At 37.0% G+C, this 13814-nt stretch overlaps 1 protein-coding gene across 1 annotated transcript in view; it reads left to right on the top strand.

The window, feature by feature from the left end:
* The first annotated feature begins 2642 nt into the window (after positions 1-2642).
* Cmpk1 (cytidine/uridine monophosphate kinase 1) overlaps positions 2643-13814 on the top strand; it is a 35141-nt gene continuing 23969 nt past the window's right edge. The window contains exon 1 of the mRNA XM_076860449.2: positions 2643-2945. Coding sequence (XP_076716564.1) covers positions 2778-2945 — 168 coding nt within the window. The 5' untranslated portion in view covers positions 2643-2777. The remainder of the gene's footprint in view (positions 2946-13814) is intronic.

Below are 13814 nucleotides of genomic sequence, written 5' to 3'. Positions count from 1 at the left end.
CTGAGAATTGAACCTAGTGCCTCACATGTGCTAGGCAAGAGCTCTACCACTGAGCCACAACCCCAGCCACTACTGTATATATTTTTTTATTTGTTCTAATTAGTTATACATGACAGCAGAATGCATTTCAGTTCATTGCACACAAATGGAGCACAGCTTTTCATTTCTCTGGTAGTACCCTCCTGTATAGTTTTATCTCTATATCACCATAAATATTGTCATGCAAACATCCTCAGCTCTCTTGGCTTTAAGCTCTCTTGTATTTGCCAAGAAAACCCAACCCTGAATGAATTCAACTATCTGTCTTTTCTGCCTTCACCTGAACAGCCAAACATCTTCAATTATTTAAATTACCCAAAAGTCCTATCAATTAGCTTTCTTTAGAAAACCACTTATTTACTCTCAAAGGTATTTATTTCATTCTTTCTCTTTCCTCAATCATCCTACTCTTTCTCCTTACTCTAAGCTGATACTGCATTTTCTTTTCTGAGAAAACAAACATTAGATAGAACCCCTCTCATCATCTTCCTACTCTCATCAATCTTCAAACCTTGCCACAACTGTAATTTTCTTGCAACTATCAGAAGTGGACATTTTCCTCTTTAAGAATTTTATGTCATCTCAGATAGAGGATTAATCTCCAGGATATAAAGAACTAAAAAAACCCTTAAAACCAAAAAACCAAATAATCAATAAATGGGCTAAGGAATTGAACAGACACTTCACAGAAGAAATACAATTGACCAACAAATATATGAAAAAAAGGTTCAACATCTCTAGCAATTAGAGAAATGCAAATCAAAACTACTCTTAAGATTTCATCTCACTTCAGTCAGAATGAAAATTCTCAGGAGGCTGAGGCAGGAAGATCACAGGTTCAAAACCAGACTCAGCAACTTAGTGAGGACGTAAGCAACTTCAGCGAGATCCTGTCTCTAAATAAAATACAAAAAAGAACCAGGGATGTGGCTCAGTGGCCCAGAGTTCAATCCCCAGTACCAAAACAAAAACAACCCCCTCCAAAAAAAAAAAAAAAAAAAAAAACAAAAAAAACCCAAAAACCAAAAACCACAACAACAAAAACACACACACACATAAGCAATGATAAAAGTTGGCAAGGATGTGGGGAAAAAGGTACATTCATACATTGCTGGTGGAACTGCAGATTGTTGCAACCAGTATGAAGAGCAGTATGGAGATTCCTCAGAAAACTTGGAATGGAACCACCATTGACCCAGCTATCTCACTCCTCAGTTTATACCCAAAGGACTTAAAATCAGCATGCTACAGTGATGCAGCCACATCAATGTTTTTAGCAGCTCAACTCATAATAGCTAAACTATGGAATCAACCTAGATGCCCTTCAATAGATGAATGGATAAAGAATCCCCAGGACAAAAAAAAAAAAAAAAAAAAGTGGTATATATACACAATGGAATATTACTCAGCTTCAAAGAAGCATGAAATTATGGCATTGGCAGGTAAATGGATGGAGCTGGAGAATATCATGCTAAGTGAAATAAGCCATCCCCCCAAACCAAAGGCGAGATGTTTTCTCTGATATGCAGATGCTAATTCACAATAAGGGGGAGTAGGAAAGAATAGAGTTACTTTGGATTAGGTAGAGGGGAGTGAAATGAAGGGAAGGGAGAGGATTTGGGGGTAGGAAGGATAGTAGAAGGAATCAGACATTATTATCCTATGTACATATATGATTACACCACCTGTGTGATTCTACATCCTGTACAACCAGAAAAGTGAGAAATTATACTCCATTTATGTATGATGTGTCAAAGTGCATTCTACTGTCATGTCTTTGGGCAACATCATCAGTGTCTCCTTGTTGCCAAATCTAATTTATCTGTATATCTGCTTTTAATACATTGTTGGCCACAACACCACCACAATCCCATTCCAAATATTCTCCTGTCTTTGGGGGTATATTCTCCCGGTTTTCATTCTACCTCTCTAGATCTTTTCAATGTCTTCCTCCTCTCTCCAACTTTTAAAGGTTTGTGTTCACCAACCTGTTTTGGGACTCTTAACTCTTCTCCGTTAAGATTTTCCACTACTAAACGACGCAGTGAAATGGAGTTATAGTTTAGGATTTCCCCCTGTAATCAGACTGTAATCCAAGTTCCTTTCCATAACTAAAAGATGACTTTACCTCTTCTTCCATTCTCCCTTCATTCCACGGAGACCTGGTCTCACGGATCTACGTGTTTTCCTCCCTTTGAGGGACATGCTATCACAGGAGTTGTCTATTTTTGAGTTTACCTTACTTTTTGTCCTAGGTTAAACGTCACCTCTTCAGAAGCCTTCTCTAACCTAACCAAATCATATCTTTGCTTTTCCTTCCTTTATTTCATTCAAAACCATACAGTTGTTTGTACTTGGTTGTTCGGGCATTTATTTAGTTCGACTGCCCCCCTATTGTGAGCCGAGACAGTGGGTGTGCGCTACCGAGTACCACGCGACAGCCCCGGAACACATCTACACACTCCGAAGTCCAGGACGAAATAACCGCAACCCGAGGGCCCTAAGCGCCGGATCCAGACCGGGATGAGAAAGAAGGGGGTGCGGCCCCGCCGGATGCCACGCGGCGGTACCGCCCACGCACCGCTCAGGCTCCGCCCCTTCCGGCCGCCGCGGACGCCCGGGCAGCTACCCCGGCGGGGCCGCGGCGCCCACTCGGCCCGCCCCTTTCTCCACCGGCTCCCGCCCCGCCCCGTTCCGCTCTGCCCGCGCCGCGCCGGGCGCTGTCAGAGACTCGGTGTATGCTGAGGCGCTGCTGCGGCCGGTTGCTGCACGTCCTGGGCCCAAGCTCCCCGCTGCTGACCCGCCTGCCACTTCTCTGCCCTCGCAGCCTCATGAAGCCGCTGGTCGTGTTCGTCCTCGGCGGTCCCGGCGCCGGCAAGGGGACCCAGTGCGCCCGCATCGTCGAGGTGAGGCCCGGGCAGCGGCGGGCTCCCGGGGATTGCGGCGACGCGGTCCGCGCCCCCCGGTCGCGTTCACGGACTACGGGTCCCGGCGGCCACCGCGCCGCCCGCGTGGCATTGCGAGGGGCGCCGGCGCGTGGTGCGCGGTCCTGCCACGGGGGCCGCCGGGGGAGCTTATTCCTGCGCCCCCTTTTCCTTGCGTTTGGGGGACCAGATGCGTCTCACAAGTGGGCGGGGAGAAGGTCCGGCGCGGAGGTCAGTGTGCCGCGGGTGTGTGTGGAGGGTGAGGATGGGGAGCGCGGATTTGGGCTGGAGGCCGTGCGCGGCTCTCTAAAGAGGGAGATGGGGTTTTGCTCTCCGCGCTTTTCTGCAGGCCTTTTAAACTTCCAGCCCTTAACCTATAAAGAAGCCCTGCGTGGCAGCGCGCCCTGTGAACTGTGAGTGCACTTTGGGCCCAGTCCACTGCTGGCTTCGGAGCAGTGCCAAGCCGGAGGCTAGATCCTGCCCTGTGGTTGGGAAGGGCGACGGAGCGCTGTATCGAGCTTAAGCTTAGCCTCTGGCCCTGTCGTCAGCTCTCGCTTTGTCCGTGGGCAAGTCACTTCCTTTCCTGGAGCCTCACCTGTCCCACCTAATAAAGTAAAAAGAGGCTCTGCACTCAGATTGACTGAAAATGTCAAACACTTCGTAAGGCAAAGTTTACGTTTCTGTTTCTTTCTTTTGCTGTAAGGTGCAATAACTTTACCAGTTAAAATTGACAGAAGCGTGGTTATCAGCAGTGATACCATTAAGAAGGATTAATGGACAATTCGGGAAATTAAAAAAATAAAATATCTAGGCCTGGGGTTGTGGCTCAGTGGTAGAGCGCTTGCCTAGCATGTGTGAGGCACTGGGTTCTCAGCACCACATATAAATAAATAAATAAAATAAAGGTCTGTCAACAACTAAAAATATATTTTAATAAACAAAAACAAAATATCTAGAAACGGAAGAGGTGATCTGTGGTGGCGTAAAACACTCAAAAAAATCACTGTGAAACTCAGTGACCAACAAAAGCTTTTGACTTAGAACTTGTAAAATGATTTCCTCCTTTTCCAGGATATGGCCTATATTTGCTTTGGGCTTTTACTTCTCTTTGTTCATAAATCAGCTCGTGTCCTATATTTTATTCTGTAGAGACCAGAAAAAGTAAGATGTGTTATAAAGTCATTGTTTTACTGTTGTATTTATAATTGCCAATCATTTTTAGGAACTAGTTAAGCCAAAAATAAATACTATTTTTCTCATTTTAATTTTATTGGGTTTGCACTTTTTAAAAGATAAGTGAGAAGTGGATGATTTCATGTTTTTGTTTTATATATGAAATAATTCACATATAAATAGCATGGTAGGGGAGGAGCAAAGATTTGAGTCAAACAAATATGTATTCAAACTGTGATTGCAGTTACTGTTTCCTAACACCAGAGAGGTTACTTTGAGCTTGAGTTTCTTTGTAAAAAGAAAAAAAATAGAAATACCTATCCTTTATGGTATTGGTGAATATTAAATGAGGCAAGATATCTTGAACATAGATGCAAATGATTTTTTTTTCCGTACTTTAAACTTCGTGATTTTCTTATAGTTTTTTTTTTTTAATTTGAAGTAGCAGTATCTTTTAAAAATTGGTTAATGACTATTTTATTTGAGTGCATTTAAGTATTTTCTTTCTGAATGATGAGATGTCATTAAATGTCCACACACAAATTAATTCTACACATATTACTGGAATCCAATAATTGGTAATTAAGAGGTTTAAAATATTAGCAGCTATTACTGAACAAAGTAAAGAAGTTAACAGGCTTAAAAGTATAATCAGCTATTACTGAACAAAGAATATTCTTTCAATTATTGAATTCTATGTGAGATATACCTATAATGTATTATATTATTAAGACTTCCTTTTGTGAGTCTATTGTATTTTGGTTCAGTATTTTGTTTGTTTGTTTGTTACTAAAGGAATTGAACCTAGGGGGGCTTTATCACTGGGCCATGTCCCTAGGGCTTTTTCTTTTTGAGAGAGAATCTTTCTGAGTTGTTTAGGGCCTTGCTAAGTTGCTGCTGGTCTCTACTTTGGATTCCTCCTACCCCAGCCTCCTGAGTTCACTGGATTATAGACGTACACCATTGTACCCAGCCTGGCTCAGTATTCTTTTTAAATAGGATTCATAAACTGAATTCCAAAAGATAATATTGTTTTGAACTAAATTTTTTTTTTTTTGGTAGGGAAAAAGATAACTGCATCAGTGTTAAATTCTGCAGGTATCATGTTCAAGCTAATTTAGTTCATAGGGTACCTGAAATGTAGCTGAAATAGAATTTTCTTTGGGAAAATTATATTGATTTCCAGCCCTAGCTACTGTAAGTACATCTGAGTCCTTTCCACAGAACCTGAGGATGTCTTTCTAAGACCCTGGAACATTGCAGCTAAGGGAAATGAGTGTGGTTGTAGGAAAACTGGTACATATTTTTTCCTCTGGAGGCTGCATTCTATTCTGCTAATTGCTTCATAAGAAGGGAAAGGCAAATTTAATAGGATATCCTTCTGAAAATGTTCCCAACTGAGAAGAAAACATGTGAGGAAGTTTTGAGATTAACCTTACCTGTTTATTCATACTGGTCTTTTTCAAGTTTTTTTTCCCCTAACTAATTATTTCTAAATCTCTGACCTTTTGTACTAAGTTTATTTTTGAAAATTAACATTTTAAAAATCAGTGCACACCAGGAGCAATGGCACATGCCCGTAATCCAGCAATTTGGAAGTAAGGCAGGAGGATCATAAGTTTCAGGCTAGCCTCAGCAACTTAGTGAGATCCTGTCTCAAAATAAAATATAAAAAGGGCTGGGTATGTGGCTCAGTGGTAAAGCACCCCTAGGTTCAATTCCTGGTACCAATAAATAATCAATCAATCAGTCAGTCAAGCAGTGAAATACTTTACTAATTAAGTGCCCAGAATGGAATTATTTTGTAATGACTTGTTTATTATGGGTTGCTGTGTTATTTTTGAATTTTTATAATTAAGCTTTATTTACATTTGTTTTTATGAACTAAGAGAAATTGTGGGACTATAATCTAAACTTAGTTTTTAAAATAGCAACCATAATTTCTTCCAACAAACACATATAAAATTATTTATATGTGTTTGTTGGAAGAAATATTTAAACCTGCTGTCTTACACAGTGTGAACATTTTACTTTCATAAACAAATTATGACTAAGGTTTATATCCATGCCAAATTGTATTCTGTTGCACCCAAAAAGTATATTTGTCATCTGTGTCATAACTTCCTCATGACCTCTATGTATAACTCGTACTTTTGCATTGCCATCCTACGTAATATACCTAGAAAAAGTTTGTGATGCTATTGATTTTAAGCATACAGAAAGCAGAACTTGATTTTTATTCATTTTTGTGTCTGTATTGTAGAAAATTTTGTCTGGCACATAGTATGTACTTAATAAGTAATTGTTGGATGAATATTAATAGAAGATGTGTGAATCCTCTGAAGAGGTATGAATTTTTAAAAATTAGTCCCCAGGGGGCGCTCAAGTAGTAGTTAGTGCTTTCAATTTTTGGACCAGAAGTGTGAATGAAACCAACCTTTGTCTTCCTTGGATTTCTCATGTGACACTTGTGTTTATGCTTAGTGAGTTAATGGTATGCTGAGCAGATTTTCAAGTTCCTAATTACAAATCCCCCAAACAGAATAGCACTCAAAAAAGGTAGTTAGAAAAAAAAAAATTCATTGGATGTTAATGTTCAGTATTTAAAAATGGGACTTTTTGCTCTTGGTGGAGTATTGGGTTTTGTTTTTGTTTTTAATGAAATTTTGAATTTTCAGAAAAAGAAATGGTCCACACAATCCTTGGCCCTTCTGAAGCAGTTTCTCATGTCTTGGAATCAAATTAGACATTTCCACCTTCTTTTCCTTTTTCACATTAATTTTCCTGTGGTATTTGTTTTTATTATAGCAACTGCCCACCAAAACAAACAAACAAAAAAAACAATCACAAAGATATGATGTCATTGAAAGGAATGTACCATGATCTCATGTTGAAATTGAGCTTCTTTGAACTGGTAGTTCACATGGTATCTAACTTATATCTAGGATTGCTGTGTTTCTTTTGAAAACTTAAAACACAGGGCTCTTTTGCGAATTTGCTGTAGTGTTCCAAGGCATCTTGGCTTACAGTTTGGGAACCATGGCATAAGTGATATTTCCTTAGTGAAACTCATCCTGACATTTTTAGATTAGGTCAGGTTTCTCATATACCCTCAGGACATTTTATAACATTTATTAGTTTGTTACTTGTCTTCATCTTTTGATTATTTGACTCTTCCATTATAAGCTCTAAAAACCCTGGACTTTAAAACATACAATTGTATCTTTAATATCTAGCACGAAGTCTTGGCATAAATTGATGTTCCATGAATATGTGAGTAGGTTTGAAAGTCAATCAGAGGGGCTGGAATGTGGCTCAAGCGGTAGTGTGCTCGCCTGGCATATGTGCGGCCCAGGTTCGATCCTCAGCACCACATACAAACAAAGATGTTGTGTCTGCCGAAAACTAAAAAATAAATATTAAAAATTCTCTCTCTCTCTCACTCTTTAAAAAAAAAAAAAAAGTCAATCAGACCTGGACTCCTGTTCCTTTGTGAGTTTTTAAAATTTTTGGCTTTTTAGTTTCCAACACTGAAAACTGGGAATATTAATCTACTTATAGAGATCATGAGGAATTACCAAGGGAACCATATAATAGAATGAATTCATGTATGTCAACATACCTCTTTCTTTGCTTATCTATAAATAGTCAATGAAGGAAATGTTTTTAGCAGTGTACTTATTCTTTGTTAGGCATTTTTTCATTACATTGACAAAACATTGATTAAAGGGAGGCACATTTCACAAGTGCCATATCTACATATTGTTTATTAGAGAGGCAATTTGTGGAGTTCTGATCAGATTGCCTGGGTTGAAGTTCACTCTACCATCTACTATGTGTATCACCTTGGTTTAACTTTTCTGCTTCAGTTTCCTTATCTGTAAAATGGTAACAATACACATAGCATCTATGTCATTGGGCATTAAATGAACTAATATGTAAAGGGCTTGGAGTAATGCCTGGTATATGCCAAGTCCTATATAAATGTTAGCTATTACTGCTGTTATTAATTTGGCTGTTCTGTTTCTTTTACCTGTCATTATCCCTTCCGTGACTTTTGATTTGGCTCTCAGATTTATTCTTCCCTACTTTGGAAGCTGTAAAGCCTATTCCTTTTTTTTTTAAGTGGTTACCCTAGAAATTTTAAGCACACATTTAAAGTCTAATAATTAATATCTTTACTTTTCTTCAAACGACACAAACACCTTAGGACACATAGCTGTATATTCTATTCTGTTCTGTTTTCCAGAATTTTAATTTTATGTTGACTATTCTACACAAAATATATGTTAATGTTTTATAGCAAAGATATAATGTTTGTTTAGAATATCTCCCATGCATTTGTACCATTTTTTTTTAATTCACCATTTCTTTTTGTGCCTCACATCTCCTTTCTGAGGTTGTTTTTCTTTTTAAAGTATATCCTTTGGAGTTTCTTTAATCAGTATAAACTTGTGGCTGGGGATTTTTGCTATTTTCCCTGTGTGGTGAGTTCTTTTTTCCTAGTTCAACCACTGAAGGCATCATTCTTCAGGGGTTCTGACTTTATGTGGAGCTCTGATCCTACCTCAAAGCCTTTACCTTATTTAGGCCTCAGGTCTTTGTTGTGGTGGTGTATAGCCTCCATCCTCCATTAAATCTGAGACTCTAAGCCATCAGTGTTTTAGGGATGGGGAGTCCCCAGGGCAGACACAATGCTGGCACTCACTCCAGATTTGTGCTTTCTTATCTGATATCTGAGTTGTTTCTTTACTTTTCTGCCAACTCAATCATGCATTTAAAAAAAATTAATGATATGCATGTGTTGTGATAGGCTCAGGAGGGGTTTCTCTGGAAAAAAAATGTGTAATTTTTTAACCCCAGTCATAATTAGATATCATCTCTTTGTGTCAAGGGAAGCCCCACTTCAATATTACTTTTTTCCTTTATCTTTATTATTTTTGAAATATCCTTGATTTACACCCTTTAGATTAAAGTTTCATTGACAATAATTGGTTACCTAAATACCAAGTTCCAGTTAAGATGCTAATGAAAGAGATCTCTAGTCACTGAAAGATCTCTAGTCCAAAGTCACACGGGAGTACAGGTGTTTAACAATTGGCCTTCTGAACTGAAACTCAAAGCACTTCAGGGAAGTTGCTCTATTAGGAGGACTTTTTGACCAGATTTGAGAATGAGGATGGGGAGAGAGAATAACTGTCTTATTCTTTGGTTCATGTTGTCCTGGTCATACTGACTTTGGTTACCTTAAAGCTACTTACAGTATAGTCCAATTGCCATTGTGTATTTGCTCTGGCATTTCAGTTGCTTTAACTTGTAAATCAAGAACATTTTTACAGACTAAACATGTGATAAGAACATTTTGAACTTAATAGAGAACAGGTGTCATTGACATAGTGCTTGCTGACAGTTTTATCCTGCCTGGTGAGTAAAGTTAACAAAACATCACTTTTTTTTAAAAAACTTATTACTCAGAAATTTTTACTTTGAGGGGACTGGGTCCATGAAACACATTTCATGCCTGGTTTTCATCAGTCTTTTCCAAAAGACTTGAAAGTTGGTTCCATTTACCACTAGCCATATAGCCCATACCAACAAGTAGTTAAATATGCCTAAATTTAGGACTACACAAAAGATTGCTTCCCTTTCCATTTTCTGTATAGAGCTTTCAGAATTTATTAGTCATTGATATTTGCTATTGAAGAGTATTATGTGTTTAATTTAAGCCACAGGATTTACCTTTTAATTATGTATTGTTTACATAGATAATAACATGAATTTTCATTTTCTTTGTGTCTATTGAGAATACAAAGAAAGCCTAGTAGATATTTTGATTATGTAATTGGAACTGACTTGATGCCTAATATAAGTTTTCAGATAGTGGGAAATTTTCTTTGCCTGTTAGGATGAAGCAAGAATAGTCAAAATTAGACTGAATCAAGGCGGGTCAAATATACCTGGATTTTTATGTGTGGATTCAGTAAGTTCCTGATCACTTCTGTATGCCAGGTTTTATTAGAATCCAGCAACTTTGGGTCTCTCTTTCTCTCTCTTTTTTTTCCCCCCCAGACATTCATCACTAGACTCTGGTATTCAAAGACCATGGTAGCTTAGAGGTGAAAGTCTTTGCATCTCTACATGGGTCACTGAGGGGTTACCTTACAGGCCCACTGAAGAATAATAGTCACTAAGAGTCAGGAGACCTGTGTTCAAGTGCCAGCTTTCCACTACTGACAAGCCAGCATATCTGTTTCCTTTTTTGTAAAATGGAGCCTTTTACAAAAGGGGATAGGTGGTGTTGCCAGTCCTAAAACAGATTTGTATCTCAAGACTTCAGTGTTAGCATGTAACCCAGTCTAGCCAAAAGGCAAATTACCCAGTTACCCTGAGTGTATGTGCCTTTCCTGTTCTATACTGAATGAGTGGGAGTACCAATAAATTTAATAGATTCCCTTCTGTATTTTGTGTTTTCGTACAACTTTAGAGTGATACCAAGGATCCTGAAACTTTGAGAAAAGAAATAGTTTTTGAAATGTAACAATTTTATATGTGTGTTTATAAAATATATGTAGATATATATTAAATATTTATTTTTTAGTTGTAGTTGGACACAATACCTTTATTTTATTTATTTATTTTTATGTGGTGCTGAGGATTGAATCCAGGGCCTCACATGTGTTAGGCCAGTGCTCTACCGCTGAGCCACAACCCCAGCTCCTAAAATATTTTAAAAGGATATTAAGGCTAACTTCTTATAGTATAAAAAAGGTTTAGAAAAAATGTGGACTTTGAAGTCAGATATTGGTTTGGATCTCTAGATGTCTAGCATCTGTGGCTATATTGATTTTTTTTTTTTTTTTTGATTCTGTATTTTCATTTGAAAACAATGTCATCTGGGTTGTTATAAAGGTTAAATGAGATAATGCTTATACAGTACATGGCACTCAGTGTGCAAATGGTGACTGTTATTATTTTAGAAAAGACCTATAGGAAAGAGAGATCAAAAAGTAATTTGTACAAAAGTAGTTATGGGGAGAATGATATCTCCGTTGTTTACTAATGATACACTAATCAGTTAACAGATTTTTAAAAATCTGTATGGTGTTTTAGGGTCCATTGAATAAGAAAAAAAATTTTCTACTTAGTGTTTTGAATTAGATTTTTGCATTTTAGAAAAGATAAATGGATTTAAGGGAAAGTTTAAGGTGTAAATGCTATTTATATTCATAATAGTTAGTAATGGGACTAATGACCTCATAGTCATATAAGTATCATTAGTTACTACTGTATATCTTATCGTGTTAGTTTTTTTTTTTTTGTAATGATGCTGGGGATTCGTGTTAGTTTTTTAAATTGTAAAATATAACATGAAATTTTGCTATTTAAGTGTACAGTTCAGCATTAATTGCCTTTGCAATGTGAATGTAAAACTATTGCCACTATATATTTCTAAAAATTTTTTGTCACCCAAACAAAAGCTAATCATTAGCAGAAACTTTGTTTTCCTTTTTCCCAGCCCCTATTAATTTCTAATCTATTTTTTGTCTCTCTGAACTTGCTTGTTCTAAGTACCTCATGTAAGTGGAATCATGCTTGTCATTTTGTGTCTGCCTTATTTCTCTTAATATTATAAATGTTCATCTGCCCTGGCATGAGTTAGAACTTCATTTCTTTTTGTAACTGAATAATGTTCCATTGTATGTATGTACCATATTTTGCTTATACATTCATCTGTTGATGAAACGCTTGAGTCGTTTCCTCCTTTCCCTATTATGAATAATGCTTCAGTCTACATTGTTGTACAAACATTTGTTTGAGTCCCTGCTTTCAGTTCTTTGGAATATATATATCTAGTAGTGGAATTTTTTTAGTTCATATGGTAATTTTGTGTTTAACTTGTGAGGAACCACCAAACTGTTTTCCAAGGCAGCTACACTATTTTACATTCCTAGGAGCAATGTACAAGGATTCTCTTCTTCACCAGCAATTTCTGTTTTCTTGTTATTATTTTTAAAATTATGACCATCTAGTAGTTGTGAAGTAGTATTGTTTTCAGAATACTGTATCTTGAAAGTTATCTTTGCTCACTTTTTATTGTTATATATCTTCTTATTGAATTATGAAGCTTATGTATTTTAGATACAAGTCCTTTATCCAGATACATGATTTGCAGAAAATTTCTCCCATCCTGTGGATTTTTTTATTTTCTTGTAAGTGTCCATGAAATAAAAAAGTTAATATTGTTGAGGTCTTACATCTTGCACATTAGAATTTACAGTTCTCTCTTGTGGTACAGAGATGAAAAGACTGATAAGTTAGTCTGAAACTAAAAAAGAGGTATAATTGATAAATGTGTATATTGTGCTTGGGACATGGGAGTGGAAAAGAGAGGGGATAGTGATAGATGGAAAGTAAGAAGGTGGGACAAAAAGGGTCTCATTACTTTTTTTCAGGATATAGTGGGTTCTAGTTAATTAAGTCAGATTAGCTTAGGAGAAGGTGTTCATTTACAAATGGTTTTCAGATCTCTTCCTATTGTGTTGTCATGGCAGGAAGGAAAAATGTTATACAAAATTTTCCCATGAAGCTTAGCACTTCAGAGGGCATTTTACTTGATAAAATTAGGTTCTAATCAAGAATTAGTAGCAACTCCTTATATTCTACCCTATCATATAAAAATGGCACAGCTATCAACATTAAATCCTAGGATGGGTTAAGATTTGATTGCTATATCATCAAAATGTATATTCCTACATTGACTTTAATTTTAGATTGAACAAAATGTATTCATAAAGGTAAATTTTATACTAAAATTTTAAAAACATGTACTACTTTTCAAAGCCAAATAATGATTTTTTTTTCTCACACTTTCTTCAATTAACACAGGTTGTTAAACTAAAAATGCAGGTGATTCTTTAATGTCTAAGCAGTGATACATATTCTTTAAAGTGAATGAGAAAGTTGCTTGGCATAATAAACTTCTGAAAGTGCTCCAACAGCTTATTCTGGAGACCAATAGTGTGAGTATATTTTCTGTGCCATAGAAATGGCATTTCCAGAACATCCTGTTTGTAATTTTGAACTCCAGTGTCTAAAGTAGGGCTTCATCGAATACATTTTTTTTTCTTAACCTTTTCTGCTATGCCTTTTGGATTCTCTCAACTGAGTATGTCTCTAAATTGCCATCTGTTTCTAGTCTATGAAACTGGACTGTTTTCTGTCTCACTCTACAACTCCTGACTTCATGCCCATGCAGAATGTTTCTGTGTTGCTATATTATACTTTTGTTTTTCCTTTGTTTAAGGGGTGGATCACTTTCCAGAGAAATTTTTATCTAAACATTTGAATTGATTTTTGGTTTTAGAGCAATTCCCCGATACCTTATCATTAAAGCTGCTATTTTCTTTATGTGTGAGGAGATAAGTACTGGGAGTTGAACTGAGGGGCCTTCTACTACAAGATACATCCTTTGCTCTTTTTTAGTTTTTGAGACAGAACCTCACTAAATTGCCAAAGCTGGCTTTGAACTTGGAATCCTCCTGTCATGGCCTCTTAAGTAGCAGGGATTATAGGAATGTAGAAAGGCTATTTTCTGCAATGATTTAGTTTTACAGTTTAAATAAATTTTTAATTGTGAAAGTTGTTTTCCTTTTTTTATTTCCTTGAGATTAGATGGTG

This window comes from Callospermophilus lateralis, chromosome 7, assembly GCF_048772815.1.
Source record: "Callospermophilus lateralis isolate mCalLat2 chromosome 7, mCalLat2.hap1, whole genome shotgun sequence".
Taxonomy (NCBI): domain Eukaryota; kingdom Metazoa; phylum Chordata; class Mammalia; order Rodentia; family Sciuridae; genus Callospermophilus; species Callospermophilus lateralis.
The sequence above is the reverse complement of the archived record's forward strand: the minus strand, read 5'-3'. Positions and strand labels throughout refer to the sequence as shown.